Genomic DNA, 24,063 nt, shown 5'->3' on the forward strand with positions numbered 1-24,063 from the left:
TTCAGACTGGTATCATAACTTTTTTTCTTCTCTCTAGTTTTGCGATATAGATCGCTTCAAAAGGCTCGGTTATCGCCAGGCTGTTGAAGCAATGATATCGTTATTTACTTTTACAATTTTTACCTGGGTAAGTATAAGATGACAAGTGATAGATATGCATCCCACTACACTGTTGATGGAAGAATCTGCTGATAAACCATAAACATGCGATATTACAATAGATAAACAAATGTTGAACGAGAATAAGAAATGTTACGTAGAAGGCAACGTGACCAGCTCCATGCTCATGGCAGGAATGACAAAAACTCTGAGGATACTTCCATCTTTCGAATGTCAGGTTCTAAGTGAGAATTTATTCTGTGACGCAATGATTATATATATATATATATATATATATATTATATATATATATATATATATATATATATATATATCTTCTTCCGTCTCAAATTCGGCTCCGTATTTTTGGACCTGGTGATAAACTTTACGTGTAGTACCATTTTGGTTGTTCGTCTTCATATGGCGATAAATGAGTTGCTACGATTTTCGTATAGATACTATGCTAGGAAGAGGTCACTGAGGGTAGCACCTTATTACTTAGCGAATGAAATAACTTTTTAAATACTTGAAAGAAATAAAAAAAGAAAGAAGGCCGGAAAAAAAGAAAAATATGTATTTTGCACATGACCTAAACTATGCAATGCCATGGAGCAACAAAGACTCTCCCTCTCTCCCACCAGAGAGAGTATAATCCCACCAAGTTCCCCCTCCCCCCGTCTGGTCTATTCGTTGCCAAATACCCTCCCCCTCCCCCACCCCTCTCCCACCATCCCCCAGGGAGAGCAGGGAGATAGGATAAGACGCGTGAAGAAAGATGTGTGCCGTCTTGCATCATTCTAGTCCCGGTGTAATCTAGTTCCGCGGAAAGAGGGATTCGAGACTTTTGCAGGCATAAACATCGTCTTGCATAATCCTTCCGTTACTTTTTGTTTTCCTTTCTTTTTTCTAGCGAAATTCAAAGTTGTGACGAACGTGGCTGTCAAACATGATGATGACGCAATGGGGTTGCTTCAATGCCAGTTGCTTCCAGCGCATGCGCAGTGGAAATTGCGAAATCTTTGAGGAAGTGATTCTTCAATGCTAATATTGTATCTCCATGTTGGCAGTAACTTCGATCATGTTAACCACAAGAACAACGACATTGATAAGGAAATGAAAAGCAAAAAAAAATATATATATATATATATATATATATATATATATATATATATATATATATATATAGTAAAAGTTATATAAAGAAACACCAACAAAGCAATAATTGCATAATAAAAAGAGAAAGAACGCGCCTGCCGGAATAATAATTATGATAGTGATAATAATAATAATAATAATTAATAATAATATGCGACCATCGAGCGTCAAATACTAATGATTTATAGACCCATGATTACCCAAGGAAAGGTGCTAGCGAGTGAGAAATCTACGCAAAAGGAGAAAAATAATGAAGATAATAAAGAAAAGATAAAAACAGTGAATTAACTATTCAAAATGCTTCAAAGAGGGTGATTCACTAAGCTATTCCACTACGGTCAGTGCAGCGTTATGAACAAATTGCCATTAAAAAGTACGTGGAATAAGTATTGCGCGTTTAGATATAGTTTCAGAGGCTACTACAGTAGACTTACTGCGCATGCGCAAGCAACTAGGCTTAAAAGCAGTCAGAATAGAGTTAATTTTTCAGGAATATGTAATAAGTGACAGTCTAATTGGAGTATAATTATCGTAGACTATCGATTGGGTAGTCGAGATATGAATTCAAAACATGAAAGCACACACACCCTACTACTACTACTACTACTACTACTGTGCAAGCATATAAACTACCAACGTTATTTTACGGTATCTAATTCAGTTATTTACAAGAATCACCGAAGCAAATGGATAAGACGAAATCAGACGGCTATAAGCGATATTTCTAAAAGGGGTTTCACTGCACATGACATATCTGCGGTTCCGTGATGGCACTGAACATGAAATGCCACTGATATGCACTGATCTTAACGACGACCGTAAATTGTTGTCTTGTCACTGTATCGTAATTTGTCAGTGAGCGGAGTCTGATAGTTTGTGTGTGAGAGATGTTTATTTCTGGTGATAGAAGTTCACTCTCGACGTGGTTCGGAAGTCACGTAAAGCCGTTGGTCCTGTTGCTGAATAACCACTGGTTCCATGCAACGTAAAAACACCTTACAAACAAACTGATAGTTTGTGACGTGTAGCTAGTTTATAATCATCGATAAGACACTGATAAAACGGTAATGTAAAAATCGCTAGCTGTATATTTCTCCTTAGATATTGAATAAAATATCAACTTGATTTCTTCAGAGCAAATGTGGCTAAATATCTAAAAAAAAAATTTCTCTCTCTCTCTCTCTCTCTCTCTCTCTCTCTCTCTCTCTCTCTCTCTCTCTCTCCTGCATTATAAAGGAAAGCCTTTGATTTAGCGATATCTTTTCCCGCAAATACATCACTGGCCCAAGGTCTAGACCTTGACCTGGCCTATCCAATTGTTTGGTCATAACTGACCGAATTATGGGTGGAGTCTCGTAAGACTGGCAGTGGGTTTCAATGAGGTTCGTAAATCTTCGTAGTGAACGAGTTATTCCTGATGTGTGTATTAATTTTGTGAATAATTTTGTAAAGATTTTTTTTCTCGAAAAGTTACTTATGACTGGATACATAGATTTTCACTACATTTTATTTATTTATTGTTATTATTATTATTTTAAGAACCTCAGAAATAGGCAGTGGCCATTTTAAATAAACGACTGAAAGTTAATGAATTAGTGAGTATATCTTGTTTTGCCATGAAATGTAATCACTGTAACTTTCAAGACATGAAATGGAAAACGTAACATTACTTCTCAAATGAAATGCATAGCAGTTTTTGAACAAGCATAAGCAAAATAATGAGCGCCAATAAGAAAACGAAAATAAAAACCTAATCAAGCTAGTATATTTCACATGTTTATGATCTACCCACCCAAGCGAATACTCCACCCTGACCTCGCATACAAGAGTTTGAGGTGACTTTGCCCATCTTGGAAGCAAGAGGTCACAACTGTTCCCACGGCTGACGAGATGTTTAGCGGAGCGCTTCCCCACAGGACGTAGAGTGACAAGACCCAGATGTAAACAAAGATTCCTTTGTACGAGGCGAGACACGTGGTTGTTTGTTTACCTTAGACAAAGGGTAAGGTAAACAAGGGTAGGGGGGATCGAAACGATGCAATGAAAATTGAAAGACAATCAGGAAACAGTGTTGCTCGATTGGTAAGTTTGGAAACCGAAGGGTTTTGAAAGTGCTCAGTGGGTCCAAAAGAGATTTTATACTAGTCGGTATCGACTGAAATTTTCGGGGCAAAAGTGAGTGCTCGGGGGGTCAAAAGGAGATCGATTGAACTTTCCGGGGTAAAAGTAGGTGCTCAAGGGGTCAAAGAGAGATCGTTTGAACTTATGGGGGCAAAAGTAAAAATTTGGAAAGATAACGTAGGAGTGGAAAAAATGAGGAGATTGAAAAGATGGAAAGCAAGGTTGGGGAATGAGAGAAAGGACGTTGAAGAAGGAAACAGAAAACGAAAAAAAAGGAGTCAAGAGAATATCGGAAAACAATAGTAGAAGTGAGAAGAATTAGAGGAAACTTAAAAATGATAGTTGAAAATGAAACATTTAACAAAATTGTGGTGTGCGAGAAAAAGAGAGAGAACCGAAAAGAAAATATTGATGTTGAGAGAGAGAGAGGAGAAAGTTACAAGAAAAGAAAAAGGAGGACGAAAGAGAAGGGTAACGGGCATAATCAAAATCTTTTCGAGAACGAAGAAGAAGAAGGGAGAAAGAGGGCGTGGGGAAGGGGGGAGGTGAGTGAGTATGGATGGGCGTTCAAGGAAGGCTAGAAGGGTAAGAAGGAGGAGTGAATGTAGTTGAGAGGTTTTCGTACTAGAAGTGACTAGACAGGGGTGAGGGACGTCGGATGCCGAAGCTGCTGCAAGGTTATTTTGGATGGAATTAATAGAGTGCCCCTGAGAGAGAGAGAGAGAGAGAGACGTGTAATTCAAAGAGTAAAAAGAACGTGAAAACGAATTTCAACGAACGGGGTGAGAATGAGAATCCAAAGAGTAGATGGAATTATTAGAGTGCCCCTGAGAGAGAGAGAGAGAGAGAACTGTAATTCAAAGTTTATAGAGAACGTGAAAAGGAATTTCAAAGAACAGAGGGAGAATGAAAACAGCAAAGAATGGGGGGAATTATTAGAGTGCCCTTGAGAGAGAGAGAGAGAGAGAGAGAGAACTGTAATTCAAAGCGTATAGAGAACATGAAAAATAATTTCAAACTGCAAAGAAGTATAGTGGTAGAAAAAGAATTTAAAAGAATAATGGGAGAAAAGAATTTTCTCCCATTATTCTTTTATGAAAGTTTAGGTTACATAACCTAAACTCAATTATGAAAGTTTAGGTTATGTAAAGAGATCACAAAGGACATTCAAGGCGGGAATGACAGTAACAAAAATCATACTAATATAAAGATTTAAGAATGGAAGAAAGAGACCTTCAGAAAGTTTTATAGATCGAAAAAGCAAAATGGTTGGAGGAATTTTTGTAGTAGCAGTAACAACAAAGGGAGCTAAATCTGGATGAAGAAGGAGCGACGGAAAATGGAGTAATTATGATAACGAAAAGTCGTAAGCGCCGCATTTTCACTGAGGCCCTTTGAGTCACGCGTCGCTGGACGCAATGATGATGATGATGAAGATGATAATGGAACGAATGATGACGCAGGAGGCCACAGGCAGCGGCGAGAGGGCGACGAGGGAACGAAGCGACCGTGAGGAGAGAGGACATCCACGTGACCTACAAAGTTAGGAGCCATCGAATCGCATCAAAGAAACCTATCCCATGATGTATACTACAGTCTTAGGGTCCAGTAGGGATTTGGATATCATCGGGAGGGGCGGCTGATAATGAAGACGGGGAGTTTTGTGGTTGGCAGGGGAAAGGGCGAATGGGAGGGCGAGGAGGAGGAGAAGGAGGAAGGTGGTGGAGGAGGAGGAGGAGGAGGCGCTGCCGTCATCCGTCGTGTGGGTAGAGGCCCAGGGTCTTCGAGAGGCTTCTGAGGGAGAGGAATCGACAGCTCTGGGTGTAGAGGGAGGAGGAGGAGGTGATCGGCGTCCCCGAAGGAGGTCTCCTGAGGGACCCCTGAGTGCGCACAAGACACCAAGGTCAGCACGGGGACGACCACAACTAGGAAGGTGACCGCATCTCGTGTTCTCAACCTTCTAAATGAACACTGCGTTCACACAACTGATCAACGTCGCCGCGGCTATACCCATTCAGATCGGCCGGAAAGCCCTTCTCTTGAACTCGGCGACTGCCTCTGAAAGATTGGTCGGAAGGGCGTCTGTCCTGCGCAGGTCTGGTGACTCCAGGTGGCGAGGCTTGCGAGGGAATCCTGTCAGTATCCAATTGAACACTTTTGGTTGCGCATAATTATTATATGGGAAGATCTTGATAGCACAGTGACTCTCGCCACGAAATGTTGCATAATTTTCTTTGCCATCTCAACTGAAAGGGACGAATCTGAGAGGTGCTTAGTAAAAGTGGCATGATTCTTCTCGGGTCCAGTGTTCCGTATCATGGATAATATACACGCGTTTCTCTTTGCCCTTCCATTCTTACTCCCTTTCTCTCCACAGTCTCTTCTTCTTCTTCTTCTTCTTCTTCTTCTTCTTCTTCTTCCCAATATGACAGAAACAAGAGTAGGGAAGGCGAACCGGTGGAGGAGATAAATCTTGTTCATTCATGCAAGCTAAGGATCAATCTTTGATCATTTTTTCGCTGAAAAATTATGTATATAATGATAATTTATTAAGTTTTCGATGCGTCTGGGATTCATCCTGGGAATGAAACCATATTAAAGAAATCATTTACGCCTCCCTGGAGGTGTCTGATATGAAGACTACTTCTTGAGGGCTGATTCGATTTTTGTAAATGGTAGCACGTTCACAATGCGATATATGAGGGCAAATGAAATTTGGCTTAATCAGAGAGAGAGAGAGAGAGAGAATTTCTTTATTCCAGGTCACTTTAATTCCGGATATTATTCTAATGTTTTACCTGTGTTTCTTATTGGCACGCCTTTAAAATATTTCCTTTCAAGGCTCTACGGGCAAACCAAGGTATTACAATAGTATAAATGCTTAAGAAGTTCATTGGGCCAGTTTGACTTATAACCTTAGCGCAACCCTGTTGAGCTCAAGTTTATTTAAGCCAAGCCTCTCTCTTTTATCCAACAACCTGGGGCCCTCCCGTGCCCCCCCTCCTACCCACACATAAAACCCTCCCCTGAAAATTAATGTCTAGTGAAAACTAATCTTAATTGAAAACAGTTAATGAGTTCATGAACAGATGCATAAAATTCATGTAAAAATGTACAAGTTAAGTTTGTTTATTTAATGCCAACTACCAAATGTTAAGAGATATAAAATTCAAGAAGATTTTAAGTGTTGAAAATAATTTCACAGTGGTGAAAGATTGATGGAAGGCATCAGTCATTTTGTAATAAGAATATTGTTTAATTATGGTACCATTAACGACTTTTCTCTATACAGTTGCTGAGAAGTTTTTCAAACCTAATAGGCTGTTACAGGCCCGTAGGAATAAAGTTTTCATTTTATATCCAAACTATGATACTCCACCAATCGCAACACGTTGCATTCAATTGCAGGTTATATACGAAGGTTTCTAGTTTTATAAATTTTGACCACCCAAGCAATGCTCTTTACAAATCAACTTAATGTAGCTCAGAATTACGTTAGTTCATTGCGATTAGTGCTTGCTGGTGACAACAGTATAAAATAGAAAACTGAAAGATATATTTAAAAACCCAAAGTACAAAATTCTTATATCTTTGAAATTAGGGTTAGCACTTTTTTTTTTATTTCAGCTATTACTGCTACTACGATTTCATTAAGCATTACTACTAATGGTGTGCCTCCAAATTAAGTCAGCTCCTCAGTAGCGTGGTTGGTATGGTGTTGGCGTGACACCTCGATATCCGCGAGTTCTATTTTCGGGCATTCCATTGAGGGGTAAGAGATGTGTATTTCTGGTGATAGAAGTTCACTCTCGACGTGGTTCGGAGGTCACCTAAAGCCGGTGGTCCCGTTGCTGAATAACCACTGGTTCCATGCAACGTAAAAACACCATACAAACAAATTAAGTCGTCTAACGTGCCCTCCCTCCTGCATCCTACAAGCCATGTTTCCAGGGCGTTAACTTCTGGACCACTATCTCCACTTTCAAACTGCACAAATCAACTTGTCTGTGATGATTCTCATTCTTAAGAACTCAGATGACTTTGTTGGGGAGGGTAAGTAACCATCAAAGTCCTTCTTTTTAGCTTAACTTCTGAACTACAGTACCTATACGATCTTCATATTTACGGGGGAAATATCCCTCCAATAGTTTTTTTTTTCAGGACGCCCAGGTTTGAGTGTAGCCATACAGTATACTCTGTTTCTTTTCTCTTGATAATTTGAATTTTAAAATTTAGTGATGAAACTGAACTAATATCACTGCTATTTGCTTAATTAGATCATTGCTAATGTGATTTGTTCATATCCGTGGTGCATACAATTTTATTTTCACTGCTCTTACAAATGAACTGGATTCCTTTCAGGGCTGCAGAACCTTGTATAATACAATAACAATCTTGTATCCTTACTTGCAACAATAGCAATGACCCTAATCTCAAACGCAACTTCATAAACTTTAATCTTTAACATTTTCGAACCTTTCAGAAGCTAAACTCGTCAGTATTTTCAGATTGCCGCCAAAATCTGGTGAATGTGGTCTACAACTTGTTGAGACACAGTATGGGTGAGTGTTACTCCATAGAGATGGAGGAGATATATACAGTGAGCGAGTAAGGCTCGAACAGACTCTGATACAAGGGATGTTTCTTTTTTAATTTCACCATCTATACTGTTCCCATTTTCCCTGTTGTGACCTTAGTCACCTCATTGTCTCTAGAGTAGCTGCGTCATCACTTCTTTGTTTATCAGTAACGTTGTACGCATGCGTCATATCAAACTACACTTCTCTGATGTCAAACACGAGGAAGAAATTTCATTTAAAAACCGAAGTACGCAAACTTTCATCTGTATGTTCCTTATCTCCTCTCTCATCTCTCACTCCAGATGTGGTATTTGCAGAAGTGACAAAGGTTTCTTTTGTCCAGTTCTGCCATTTGTCCTTTCCTGACATTATCAGATCTCTCTCCTCTCATTTTGTTTGTTAGTCATGCAGAAATAAAGTTTTATTTTCTTCACGTCACCTACTGTGTCATTGCATCAAGTCGTTGCTTTAGTTCTTCAATGATAACTGATATAAAATCACAAGCAACTTGATAATTACGACTATTCTCATTCGTACCCTCAACAATATTTGGACTCTTGAACATTTCTTATATTTATTCATATAATTATATTACCATATATATGATATATATATTATATATTATTATATAATATACGTATATTATATAATAATATAATATATATTATTATATTATATGTATATATATGTGACAGAAAACGTGGGGGAAAGCAGGTCACAGCATATGGAAGGACAGGGTGACAAGGAGATAGCCGGTCATCAGGTGATAGTACATTTATTGCCGACGCGTTTCGTAACACAGTTACATCATCAATGGTAAGAAAACAACACAAATTAAAACTACATGAAAAATAACTTTGAATTCAAGAGTCTCAACAAATATACAAAAAAACATGCATAAAATGAAAGCAATTTAAAAAAGCACCTGCTAGACTAAAAAGTTGAAGACTGAGTGATTCGGAAAGAAGGGAGAAACAGCGAGAAAGTCGGTTCAACCCAGATACAACTGATGACCGGGTATTTCCTTGTCACCCTGTCCTTCTATATATAATATATATATATTATAGATATATATATATATATATAATATATATATATATACATATATTAGGCTCAATGACCTCCTATCATTAACAGAGGAGAATATATGAAGATAAAAATATTATATATAATTTAATTACCCAGCCATTCTTGTGAAATATTTATTTCCCCTGTACTACTTAGATTGGACCTGTGGTCTACGTGAAAAGGCTTAGAATGTCTGAATGCATAACTGGATTTGACTTGCTTAGTGTTAATTAATCATTCTATAAGAAGTTTTTCATGACGTCGCTTCCCAACTGATGGATGCAACTTGTTTTTTTTATTAGTTTCATTGTCTCTTGCTCTTCATACCAATACCCCGCACCCCAACCCCCACAAAGAAAAAAATTCTCAGCGTTTGAAAAAAAGATAATTTCTCTTGCAACTTTCTAATCCTTTAACGTACAGAATCGGTGATTAAATGCACATTTTTAGACAAAATATCATTTGCAAAATAAAAAAAAGTATATATTTTAGAAACCATGGAAATAAGCGGCTTAGCAAACGCTCCTGAAGAAACGCTTTCATTGTGGAAACCATTATTTTATCCATAAAAAAAGGAAAAAAAACATACAAGTCCATCCATGTTTGGCTTCTACAGACCATTCTGATCCTGTCTTTTGCTTCGGACAGGGGGCTGTCTTCTTCCTTTCGTTGATAAACTTGGGGATGTCATATGGGGAATGTCACACCCGTTTTAGTCTGCCAGACAGAGGGCACAGACGGTTCCCCACTTCGCCACCAAGGTCCCCTCCTGTTGGCGCCAGGCAGTCTGCCGTTGTTGCTGCTGCTGCCGCTGCCTCTGCTGCTGCTGCTGGTGCTGCTGGGGGGGTTTCCGACGGCGTGGGCCGCCGCCAACGGTCGGTAGCCAAGCCTGCGTCGACGCCTTCGTGGTCGTTGGTGCCCCGCTGTCTGCTTTAACCACGCGCCTATGGTCATCTCCCATTCATTCCCTCTTCTTCTTCTTCTTCTTCTTCTTCTTCTTCTTCTTCTTTCGGTGTCCTTTCGCCGAAGTTGGTGGTCGACACCTGGTCTCTTCTTCAGCGAATGTAAGATGGAGGAAGGTACTAGGATGCCAAATAATAGTTTTGTCTTCATTTCTCTCTTGGAGGTTCCGAACAGTCTGGTAAAACATTTAACACCCCGAGTTTCATCATTGTAGATGAAATTCAAACAGGGACTTGGGAGACAAAATGCGTCGACCTGCCCTTCCCAGGACTTTTGCCTAAACAGGCGCTCCTCGCCAAACAATACATCTGCCTCGTCATTCTGTTTGGAAACCTAAGTAAACATTCTTCAGGGGAGAGGAATTTCAAGAGAGGCGAGTCACGCTGGGCTAAGGTAACTGCGCCTTTCATACATAAGAAGGGAGTAAATGCCTTCTGTTTGGCTGGTTTAGTTACCGACATACTCTGTATGAGTGTACCTATCTTAAGATAGGCTGATGTGGAATGTTTGCAGATGGATAATGTCAGTTTATATGATCCCATTCTCACACGAGTCTGCCACCTATGAAACACCTGCAAGTCACAAACAGCTCGGAGTAGAAGGAAAGAGCAGCAGCCCCATTTGAAAGCATAACGTCCACATAGCATCCAAATGTTTTTGCGAAATTTAGGTAACAACAAACTTCTCAAATCGCAACAAAGATTCGCCCTTTTTTCCTACCTTCCTACTTTTTTCTTTCTTTTTAATCTCTGCCTCTCTTGTGATTGAATCAACACTAAAGTGATGGTGCTGTTGTCTTAACCTTCTGGTGACATCTGGCGTGATTCCAAAACTAACAGCATCTATCTACACAGCGCTCCTTCCAAACACTGGGAGAAGAAGAGACAAGCAAAAAACGAAGAAGAAGAAGAAGAATTAAAAGCGGAAAACCGACGCAGGGGGAGAAAAAAGGCTTGGGTTCTATCCTCACTGGAAATGATGACATTATCAATCTGTGGCCATCTATGTTATGACGACAAATAACCATAAATGAATCAAATTTCTTCCTCTCTCTTATCGCGGAAGTTGCAACCTAACGATGACGTCATTTCAATTTTTATTCGATGTGGTGATAAACAACATTCACCAAGACACAACGAAGACAGTCAACTGGCAAGAGTGACAGGCAAATCATCGTAAAAAGAATGAACAAAGAAAAAATCAACGAGATAAACAGCGTGTGCCAGGATTACTGGAGGAGCAGCCAATCAGAGAGATCGAAGGGTCCAAGGACTAATCCCCATTGGTCCGGAATTCTCAGGTGGTTATGACGACAGGTAAACAATGAATATTTACTTATTCTTTCATTCTGGAAGCATTGTTGCCTTCCCGTTCTTTAACCCAACTGCGAGGAAAAGTCTATCTCTCTCTCTCTCTCTCATATATATATATATATATATATATATATATATATATATATATATATATATATATATACAATAATAAAATAATAATAATAATAATAATAATAATAATAATAATAATAATAATAATAATAATAATAATAATAATAAGCCTTGACATGTCATACACACGTAAAGACCACACCTAATACTAGCAAATAAAGAAACTCAAAAACTATCATTGATATATATGCCCTATGCCACAGGGCACAAGAATCGAGGTCAAATGCAGAGAAAATATGGAAAAGTACCAAGATCTGAAGCCATATGGACACAAGGATACCATAGCAAGCTGAAAAGGAAGGCAAAAAAAATCCAGAACGCTCATTCTTAAATAAATATATTTGTTACTTTATACACACACACACACACACACACACACATATATATATATATATGTGTGTGTGTGTGTGTGTGTGTGTGGAGGACAAAAGCAGAGAAGATATAAAAAAGTACCAAGATCTGAAGATGGAAACACGGATACTAAAATAAAATAAAAATAAAAAAAGAGAGAAGTTTAGATAGAAAAGTATCAAGATCTGGAGATGGAATAAAGGAGGATACTGCAAGCTGAAGTGGAAGTACTACCTACGATCTCGGGAACAGTGGTAATAATCCCAGAGGACCTCTAGCAAACACCTAGAAAGGAGAATGCTCTAATTTCGAATAGTAGGGACCAGATCCTCAGGAGGCAGGTTACCAACAGGGATCAAGATTCGGAAATACCAACGACTAGGGAAGGTTAACAGAAATTATAATAATACTGAAAGCGCAAATCCACACTTTATTATAGTAACCAAAATATTTATTTAAGAATAAAGCTAAACAGAGAGCGTTCAGGGTTTTTTTTTTTTTTTTTTTTTTTTTGCCTTCACTTCGGCTTGCTAAGGTATTCTTGTGTCCATCTTCAGATCTTGGTACTTTTCTATTATCTTCTCTGCTTTTGACCTCGATTAATCTGCCTTGTGGTATATGACACACACACACACACACACACACACACACACACACACATATATATATATATATATATATATATATATATATATATATATATATATCAATGATAGTTTTTTGATTTTCTTTATTTGCCAGGATTAGGCGTGGTCTTTATGTCTGCATCGCATGGTCATGGCTTGCTTCATAGCCTCGGAGTACCGTGAATTTTTAGTTTTTCAACGCTTTTTTTTTGGCACACAACCATACCACTTATTATTATTATTGTTATTATTGTTAAAAGTAATGGCTACTTCAGCAGCGTTACATTTGTAGAGATTCTTGTCTATTTTTCGAATAGTGGCTTGTTCCGTGCTACTTAAACAGGTCAGTAGAGCGCCTATAGAGGCCAAAACATGTATTATTATTATTATATTATTATTACTGCTATGCCCTCTTTTACTGCGTTCCTTAATGTCACTAGTATTCAGTAACGTTGTCTATCTAAATCAACTGCTATCATTTCATGCTGAACATACCTACGTATTAATATTATCATTATTATTTGGGAAGCAGCCTCTCTCTCAAGGATACTTTATCAAAAGTAATGGCTACTTCAGCAGCGTCACGCTTGTAGAGATTCTTCTCTATTTTCCGAATAGCGGCTTTTTCTGTGTTACTGAAAAAGGCAAATAGAGCGCCTATGGAGGTAATTCTCAAATGCGTTGTTGTTATTATTATTATTATTATTATTATTATTATTATTGCAGTAACTATTACAAATTTATTCTATCTTCTTGCTGACGTATGTTATATTAAGAACTCTTCATTACGAACTTTATTATGAGTATTAGCTCAAAGGAACACAGGGGATCTAGGTTTCTTTATTGCTGCAATTTGGACTTGGGCCTCCTTGGAAGAGTAATGGAAATACAGACATATAAATTATATATATTTATACATTGTATAGTTCGTTAGCATCATTATCATTATCAGAGCAAGAGAGCTTCGTATCAATTATTAACAAGAGAGCGCTTCAAATAAGATTATATCTGCCTTTATGTCATCAACCCGTTTCAGAGGACGTGGCATATTTATTAGAATTATCGAATTTATTGTTAATAATGATAATAAAAGTAATTATATTATTTTAGCAATCATGCTTATCCAGATGACATTTGCACAGCCATCAACGTAACGGGAACTGTGACACCGTACACTATTATCCAAGATCTCCGTTCTTCTTACAATCGTCTTTTCCTAAGGACATATAGAGAAATCTTTATATGCCCTAAGGAAACTTGATATACCAGCTGCATGCTGATGGAAAGAAGATTGTAAAACGAATAGAGGAGACTACAGAAATTAAATGCCATGGAAACAGCTATAATTTTCAACGCTACTGCCCTCAAAGAAGGTCTCCTCCCACTTTATTATTATTATTATTATTATTATTATTATTATTATTATTATTATTATTATTATTATTATTATTATAATCAAACCAACTTATTTACCTGACTTTCGTTGAGTCTTCACCCCAGTACCATATTTATGAGCGGAACTGTGACATTGTGTACGGTTAACTTACTCGAAAATAAGGCGAAAAGGGGGCAGCCAATTCCCTCCCATTTACCCTAAAGGATGTTGCTTCAGATCCTTTACGCCTCATCTATTTCTCTTTTTACCTCGCCCCTCACACCTCACCCGACCGTATCTTTAAAAATAAAAATCATTAATCTTTTTTTTTGTAATCGACACTCTCGCTTTCGTAAACAACCGTTCACTTGTTTCCTTAAGCGCCCTCACAAAATCTTGTTACCTCATTAATCATGAGCAGAAACACCTCTTTTATCGTGATTTTTCGTACCCATTTTCTTACTACTCATTTTGCTTTCAGAGAAATAATCCACAGTTATGTATGTGTATACATACATACACAAATACATATATATATATATGATATCATAGTATATATATATATATATATATATATATAATATTTTTTATATATACATATATATATAATATATATATATATATATATATATATATAAACCTGTACAGAAAGTTTTAGGGAAACTATTCGATTCCCCTTTAAAATCAGATTGAAAAGGAAAATTTCAGTTTCCCGAAAGCTCTCTGTACAGACTTATCTTTAAGTATATGCACATATTCATAACCGTTGATTTGTTTATCCATTTCCAGACTCGTGTTACTATGAGTATTTTTTAACAAATTTTTTTTATACTCACAACGACATCCATGCGCATGCAGATAATATAGACACACACATAAATAAAAGTAATTCGTGTACTAAAAAAGTGTATATAGTACATCAAATACTTCCATGAACGTTTGTCGCTTAAAGTCGCGTGACTTTTTTACGTAAAAAAATATCACCCTACAAATATCACTTGCTTCATAAAATTTGCTTATACCTTGGAGGTCACTTATACCCAGTGGGAACTAAAACGGATAAATTAGAGGCCTGGCAATCGAAAGGTCGAAATCGAATGCCTATCACTGTATCTGGACTAAGAATCCCAGGTTCGAATTTTATCCCGGGGGCAAAGGCACTTATTCAGTTGTAAGTCCCCTTGTGTGTAAATTATTCCCCAGGTTTAGTGAATTTCATTTAGACACACACACACACACACACATATATATATATATATATATAATATATATATATATTATATATATATATATATATATATATATATATCGTAGGAAATCGTAAAGATGAAATTTAAGTGGCAGTTTAGAAAAAAAAAAAGATATGCATAAATTTTGCCGCGCACGTATATACATGCATTTACAAAGGAACCTTCAGTAAACACACACATCTCTCTCTCTCTCTCTCTCTCCTCTCTCTGTATACATATATATATTATATATATATTATAATATATGATATATATATTATTATGTATATATTATTTATATATAATATATATATGTATATATATATATATATATATATATAAATATAAAGATGTGTGCGTTTACTGAAGGTTTCTTTATAAATGCATGTATATACGTGCGCGGCAAAATTTATGTGCATCTGTTTTTAAAACTGCCACTTAAATACCATCTTTACGATTTCCTCCGATTGGCCAAATGCGTACCAGAAGCTGACGTGTCAAAAGACGGAACTGAAGCTGAATTGCAAATGGCGTTGCCCAAATGTGGACGCGTTGGCTGCCAGTGGCGTATATTTGCAACATTTCGCTCCTGTCTTAAGCGGTGCAACTTTGCACAAGGACGTTACACGTTACTGGTAGAAAAAGGAGAAGAGGAGGAGGGAGAGGGGGAGAAGGAGGAGGAGGAGGAAGCAATATCAGATCGGGGATACATGCATGGGTCCAGTGATTAGCCTGTGATCAAGAAAATGTGCTGTTTTTTGGTCGACAGAAAAAAAAAACATACAATTATACCTTATTTTATGTATGCGCAGAAAAAAGAAAATAATGAGAGACTGGTATACAAAATTTAAGCTGTCAAGCAAAGCATTGAGAATTGGACGGCAAGTAAAGAGTTCCAGAGCTAAATAAGATGAACCCCGTAGGGAGGTAGTGGCCTCAGTGCCCCTCATGCAGTGCACTGTAGGCATTACTTAAGGTCTTTGCAGCGTCCCGTCCGTCCCTAGCTGCTACCCCTTTTTGTGCATTTTACTGTACCTCCTTTCATATTCTCTTTCTTTCCATCTTACTCTCCACCCTCTTCTAACAGTTGATTCATAGCACAATTGCGAGGTTGCACCTTTCAAACCTTTTGACCCCGTAGGTCCTAGTACTTGGCCTTCGGCCTAAATTCTATATTCAACATTCAGTAAATAAGATGAAGTGCAAAAGGCTCTCAAGGGGGAGCCAGGAGATAGCACAACAGTTCCTCTAAAGTGTGATTCTTAACCCGGGGGGCGCGCCCTCCTAGGGGGGCGTCAGTGATTTCCAGGGGGGGGGGGGGTCACGAGCCTCAGGTGAAAAGAAGTTTTTGCATTTATGGGTTATTTTCATGACAAGAGCATGGAATCCGAACATGAAGCCTTGCTTTTTCACACGAACGTACGATGGCTATCAAAAGGGAACATGCTTGGACGGCTTTATGAGCTACGAGAAGAAGTAGCAATATTTTTAGATTCACAGCAGAAGGCAGACTTTCATGACAATTTCCAATCTGAAGGTTTTCAGATAACTCTAGCTTACCTGGTGGACATTTTTGAAGCATTGAATGCTGTGAACCTTAAACTACAAGGGAAAAGCATCAACATCATCACGCACCATGACACCATTCGAGCCTTCATGGCCAAACTCGACCTCTGGAAATGTCGGGTTCAGCAGGGAAATGCAGCCAGTTTTAGGAACTTGGATTCTGCTCTCGCTGACAGTAACCTCGTCTCTGACTTAAAGCAACAAATAATCACTCATCTAAGTGACTTGAAAGCAGAATTCATCTGATACTTCCCAGATATAGATGACAGGCGTGAAGCCTGGAAATTCATCAGGAACCCATTTCAATGTGAAGAAGCTGATGTTGCTGATGAAGTCCAAGAAGAGTTTCTAGAATTGAAGTTCAACTCTACAGCTAAAGAAGACTTCAAAGATGTGGATTTGGAGACGTTCTGGGTCAAATACCTTCCTGTTTACCCTCTGATCTCACATCAGGCTCTTCGGATTCTAACACTGTTTGGATCCACATATCTATGTGAAACTGCATTTTCCACGCTCGTTGCTATCGAAACCAAGTACAGAAACCGCCTGAACGTTGAAGGGGACTTACGTTGTGCACTCTCAAGCATTCGACCACGTATTCAAGATCTGGTAGCTAAGAAGCAGTGTCAAATATCTCACTAACCATGTATTCAAGATCTGTAGCTAAGAAGCAGTGTCAAATATCTCACTAATGTAATTCATGCTTAGTAAATTGACCAAAAGCCATTTTTATTCATTTTCTTTTTAAATCTGGGAGTGGAATTTGTCTATAGATGCAAGAGGGGCGTGGAGGGAAAGAGCTGTTCCTAGAGGGGGCGTGGTAGTAAAAAGGTTAAGAACCACTGCGTCTAAACGATAATAGTTAGAGAAGTTGAACAACAAATTTGAAGAAAGGAACGGGAATGGTAAAAGTAAGACAAAAAACGGTTTGACACTGCAAACAAAATTTAGTTAGCGCCCAAAGGCACTACTAGAGGTGTACTGACGGCACTACCTCCCTGTTGGGAAATAGTGGGAGAATAACTTACGAGAACCTCATAAGTGGAGAGGTGGGGGGTTAATGACCCTCTGGGGATGAGTTGCGCTAAAATACTCATCAGGGGCTAAGTTGTGTTATAACAGTACTTCAAGGCACGGTTTGTGTTATAACAACAACTCAGGGTACGGAGTATGTTATAACGACAGCGCTGGATTCAACATCGGCTAAATATTTACAACAAACAATTAATGGTCCAAGTTACCGGCACACGTCATCTGGTCTTTGAAGTTTTTTTTTTTCCTTTTTATTTCTTTTTTTTTTACAAGTTTGCTGCTTCACGTTTGTCATTTCATTTTTTTTTTTTTATACTCGAAGGCGTCTGTCAAGATGCACTTAACCAAAGTGGGAAAGCTGTAGCTTAGTGGGAGGGTGCTCGCTCGATTCACGTTTGCTAGGCTCATGGATTGCACATGGCTTGGTACCCACTTGTCCACCTAGATGCATATAATTAATAATAATAAATAATAATGATAATAATAATGTCGCGGGCTAACAACCTCTTCCCTGATAACTTGCTGAGGACCCCGGAAGAGGGTTGTACCCTTCTAGAGCTATCATTCCAAAATAAAATTTTTGCGAGTGTCGTAAAAAGTATAATATATATATATATATATATATATTATATATATATATATATATATATATATATATATTATGTGTTTGTGTGTGTGTGCGCGCGTGTAAGGAATGTTTACGACCCAGCTAAAAGGGAATATTACTCCTTAAAACATTTAGGAATGGAAAAATAAAACAAAATTATTATTCCATCCCTGTGAATGCGTGAGAGTTGTTAATAATTCCGGTAATATTCCCCTAAAAAAGAAGTAAATAAAATCTGCTGTTTTTGTACATACTGTCTTACCTTCAAAATTTACAGTAAAGTGAAACCTTCAAAATTCAAAACCAGAAATCATGTAGGATAAACATTTAAAAGACTTTTGCCAGCAACGAGTTCCTATATGTTCTTTTGGGAGATTATGTAGAGGCAATTACCTATATGGAAGAAGCCTTGCAATTATTCGAATATAAGGGGATTTTTTTTATCGCTTCATCCAAGTAGTTTGTCTTCTTGAAGGGGAAAGAAGTATATTTTTATTGATAAAAATATACTTCTTTCCCCTTCAAGAAGACAAGTTACTTGGAGGACGCATTAATGAAAATCCTCTAGCATTCCTCAAGGCTTCTTCCATAAAGGTAATTACCACAACATAATCTCCAAAAAGGAATATAATCTGTTTTTTCTTAACTTTTCCCGTAAGTGAAGATTGTTGCATTTACGGTTTCTTCTTCAACCGAAAACGGCTCAAACATGTTTACTTATTTGATCCGTACAGCAATCAGCTGTTCTTAGTACCATTGCAGCTCTAGAAATTTGTTTTTTCAGATGAGATATGGTTTACACGTTTATCACTAAAATCATAAGGAAATGAACACGTACAAGAGAAGACCCAATGAGAAAAATCTCTAGGTACATGCTGTTGCTAATGATGTTTGACTTATGACTTGAAATTCAGCCTTTCAAAATATTACGACAACCAAGACAACATCAAGAAACCATTTATAAATGTCTTGGATACAATGGTTTCGTAATAGAGAAAAACAAGTAGAAAAAAAGAACATCCTGTTCGGAAAATATTCAAGACTAAATAACTCTCATTCTTGGGCCAAATTTTACGTGACGCTTCGGGTATAGATGCCACATTATGCTCTGAAGCGTTCGAGGAATCTATACTCTCTGACGTCAGTCCGCCCATTTCTTTGCAAATATGGATGCAAATTATTGGAAAGACAAAAAAAAAAAAAAATTTTGAACATGCCACTGGAAGATCGAGCTGTTTGACGTCAGGAGCAACGATAGTGCGTCATCTCTGACCACCTCAGTTGACGTTCTCCGAAGGAAAGAGTTTCTGGCCGTCAGAACTACGCGCCCTCGAATGGGCAAAACGTTACTGCGCGTGCGTGGAAGCGGTCTGGAAAACAACTACACCTCCTTCGAGAAGCCCCACGCTGGAGAAATGAGCATGGAAGCATGTAGTGAAGGCATTTGAAAGCATTCCACACTCATCCCATAAAGGACTGCCCATACCCCGGCTTCCCGAGACTGATAAGGGACCATCCCCTCCATACCCTGGAGCTGGCTCGGTCGCTACTTCCATGCGAATGGCTCATTTGCCATTAATGCGGCCTCTTGACGAGTCCTTTCACGTGGCATAGTGATGAGTACGAGGTCTCTATAAGGAGCATGACTCATGGAGAGTATGAATAAATTGATGAGTTTGCGCAGGATCGCTCATTCCAATGTGACAACAGTTAAGGGACATCTCATTCTGATCACGGCGCATGCGTGGGACGAATCTCAGGGCCGGAGGAGAGAGAGAGAGAGAGAGAGACTTCCCATGGCCTCCTCATCAGGGAGAGGCACCTAGTTTTTTCCTTTGGACTCGGCTCCTTTCTTCCGTGTCAATTCTCTTTTCGTGCCTCATTATTTTCTAGATTCAGTGAATGATCAATGGGGGCAAAAGGGCGTTATTTAATGGAATTGATTATCTTTGTTTTAGAGAGGACTCATTAGATGAAAATGGAAAAATGAACGCCCTCAACTTTCCGTAGAGTAAATTATGATTGACTCTGTGGAGTACATGGTACGTGTATACTCTCTCATACTTTCACCTTACCCGGGCTTACTTGTAAGACAAATAACCAAATAAATAGATAAAAAAAATCCCATGACTTCATGTACATCAATAATAAAATATTGAAAAGCGTCGTTACCGATAATCACGGTTCATGCATTCCAGAACACAGCTCTCAGCACTTGACGAATGGGTATTGACGCACAACTTCTCTCACAAATGGTACGTTTTTACTGCTTCCAGGAGAACGGTTTTCTGCCTTTCTGCTCCATAGCAATTATGTATGAAGTGAGACGAAAACTAACCTGGGGGATGTGATCACTTTAGCTTCTCCATCGGACTTTACATGGGATCGTTGAAAGTCCTTTGCTCTTTATTAGTTGATTAAAAGAGAGAGAGGAGCGAAATGATTAGGTATATGGGTTGGAGAGAGAGAGAGAGAGAGAGAGACAGACAGACAGACAGACAGACAGAAGGGGATAGGGATTAGCTCAGAAACAGCTACTTATCAAATGAAGCTGAATTATAAATACAGCAGTAGAAACAAAATTAAGTTAACATGACAAATAGACTAACAAAGAGAGAGAGAGAGAGAGAGAGAGAGAGAGAGAGAGAGAGAGAGAGAGAGAGAGAGAGAGAGAGAGAGAGAGAGAGAGAGAGAAGGGGGGTAAGGATTGGTCCGGAAACAGCAAATTATCAAATAGAGCTGAATTATAAATACATGAGTAGAAACAAAACTAAGTTAACGTCAAGCTAATGAAAATGTTTGATCAACCCTTCGCCAGAAGTGAAGAGGCGAGAGGTGAATACAACTATTCAAAGCGCAACTGTTAACAACAAGATACTGTACACAGCAACTCGCCTACTATAAGCACCAGAGTGAGATGAATATTTGTCAAAAGACTAATAAATAATCAAACGATCTCTACCTGAAGTGAGGTAATGAAAGACCATCCATCTTCAGAGACTTGAAGTAGTTTCGCTCTATTCGGAAGTGCCTGGCAGCCAATCTAGTACAATTAGATGTTTTTAGAGGAAATTACTCCTTCCACCAGCAACGACTCAATTGCTTATACAACAACAAGACGCCGTCAAGAAATGATGATACTCAAGGAAGACTCCCAGATTGGTATTTTCCATCGGAATTCCCCTTTTGAAACTATTTTTTAAAATTTCTTTGTAAACTTTGTTATATTTGTTTGGTGCTTCTGAAGAGGACCTTAGCATAGTCGAAAACTTGTGTATATTTTTTTATCTTACCTTATTATTATTATTATTATTATTTTCATTATTATTATTATTATTATTATTATTATTATTATTATTATTATTATTATTATTATTCAGCAGATGAACCCTATTCATATGGAACAAGTCCACAGGGGTCATTGACTTGAAATTCAAACTTCCAAAGACTATGGTGTTCATTAAAAAGTAAGACGAGGTAAAGGGAAACCCAGAAAGATAAACTGACAAATCAACAAATAGCTAAAGATGTATTAAAATGCAAAAGGAGAATAGTACTATGGTGGTAATGTATTTCACCTTCGCTCGGACTTCTGAAGTTCCAATCACACGACTTCCTCTGGGAGGCTGTTCCATAATCCAACGGTGGGTGTGTGAGGAATAAAGGACCTCTGGAACTGACAAGTTCGACAGCTTGGCACATTTACTGCATATTGGCGCTGCTGTTGCTTTATCTTAACCAAACTGGAAGTGAAACAGCTTTATAAGCATCGATTCAAGATACGTGATGCTGATTTCAAGACTGTGCTCGCTTTCGTGGACTGCTTTGAGCAACAGAATGATGACTGACTGGTTCACCCAAGTCACGACATCCAGAAGTCATCGACGGCGAAAATATTCTTTGAGAGTATATATCAACACACTTCACTAACAAGGCATACGAAAACGTTCCACTGAAACCCATCAAGCCCCTGTTGGCCTACGCAGTCTATTGTTTAGTTGGTCGTCAGTAAACTGTGGTGAGTTGTACCCAAGCTTCAGAGATGCATTTGTCTAGCAACCTCATCCCACGAGGTGGAAATGAGTAAATCCAAGAGTCACCCTCTCTAGAGAGAAAGCTTATATATATATATATATATATATATATATATATATATATATATATATATATATATATATAAATGATTAAGAAACACCGTAGATGCACGTGACTTCATTAAATAAGCGAATGCCACAGGAAAATGATAGGCAGAAATCCAAGCGCTTTCGTCTTTACTAAGACATTGTCAAGGAACGCATGTCTTAGTAAAGACGAAAGCGCTTGGATTTCTGCCTATCATGTTCCTGTGGTATTTGCTTATATATATATATATATATATTATATATATATATATATATATATATATATATATAATGGGGAGCTTTTCTTATGAGGGGTGGGGCCTGGAGGGGAAGAGATTGGGGGTGAGGGGAAAGTGGGTTTAGGAGGCCATTCTGTATACAGTTGCGTCGCGTAGGCAGTGGAATTTTGTTTGGCGGGAAGAGTTTGCAGCAGTAAGAGGTCAGGTGTCTTAATAAGGAATCCAGGCAGGTATGAAGCAGCCACCTGACCGGCATTGTTCTGCTTGCCTCTCCTTATGCATTCACCGAGAGACAAGCGAAAATTCATTTCTTTCTTTTCTATTTTTTATAACCCCGGTCTCCCACTTATCGAGCGCCGTATGAGTCTTTTTTTTTTTCTCTCTCTCTCTCTCTCGATGTTTTTGTTTTTCGACGTCTTCCTCTATTATGACTGGCGTGTTCCTTTATGGAAATCAGAAAAACAAATTTGGTAGATGTTTTCCTGGTCCTAAATGCCACTCGGTGTAAATTTTCTTAACTATGGTCATGGGTCCTAGCAAATGTAAATTCGCACAAAGCAGTCCGACTTGTTTTGAGAAACATTACTTTAGTTCCGCCGGTCCTATGAGAGAAAACAAAGAGCGCACCTTTTCCATTTCGAACATGTTACCCTCAGAGGATGAATTGTGAGCCTAATAATTGTAAAACATTCCGAAAGTATAATAAATACTGTCGTAAATAATCAGCCGAAGGGCGTTACGACCGATGTAGTTCAAAACATGGAGGTTGGAAGTTTGCATGATGAAACCTTAAAAAAGAAAAAAAAAACTGCAAGCCAAAACAGGATAAACTGATCGCAAAATTGAGTGTGAAGTTTAGGAAGAGAGAGAGAGAGAGAGAGAGAGAGAGAGAGAGAGAGAGAGAGAGAGAGAGAGAGAGAGGAATTTTTTCGGGTCTTCCATTTAATTAAGAACTTGACTCGTAGCTATTTTTTTCCAAAGAATCCGGTAGCCAGAATTTAATCACTATGCCAATTAAAAGGTTAAAAAAACCATGCCTAATGAAATATCAATCGGTTGACGAAAACTGAATGACAATGAAAGAGGAAAAAAAACAGATAAACCAATTAAAAATAGATAGCGTACAACATGACTATACACCGGTGGCTTTTGGGCCAGATTAGATAAAGCACATGTCATGTAAACTTATGAGACAAAAGTGATCTTAAGAAGGTTGGGAAGAGCACCTGTTAGGCCTACACCCTTTTCCAAAGAGTTGTGTGTTATCGTTCACCACGAGGTAAGCTAACAGATTCCTCCAATTAGAGAAATGTCTTCGGTATCTGCCATTACCTCATCGTCTCCTGGTACTGATTTCAGCGAATAGCCAGAATTTTAGCAAGGTTTCATTCCACGTGAAATCTCTCCGAAAATAGAGGTCAAACTGACCTTCATTTGTTTTCCCATAGTCATCCAATGGAACGATGAATTACGGAAATGCGTCCGC

The 24,063-nt window shown here is 38.3% G+C and overlaps 1 protein-coding gene across 1 annotated transcript; it reads left to right on the plus strand.

Annotated features, from left to right (window-relative positions):
* The first annotated feature begins 16,455 nt into the window (after positions 1-16,455).
* Positions 16,456-17,220, plus strand: LOC135224051 (zinc finger BED domain-containing protein 5-like). Its single transcript, XM_064262968.1, has 2 exons — positions 16,456-16,753; positions 16,835-17,220. Exons 1-2 carry the CDS (start codon positions 16,456-16,458, stop codon positions 17,218-17,220), a joined length of 684 nt encoding a protein of 227 aa, XP_064119038.1.
* Positions 17,221-24,063: the final 6,843 nt, after the last annotated feature.

This window comes from Macrobrachium nipponense, chromosome 10, assembly GCF_015104395.2.
Source record: "Macrobrachium nipponense isolate FS-2020 chromosome 10, ASM1510439v2, whole genome shotgun sequence".
NCBI classification, from domain to species: Eukaryota; Metazoa; Arthropoda; class Malacostraca; order Decapoda; family Palaemonidae; genus Macrobrachium; species Macrobrachium nipponense.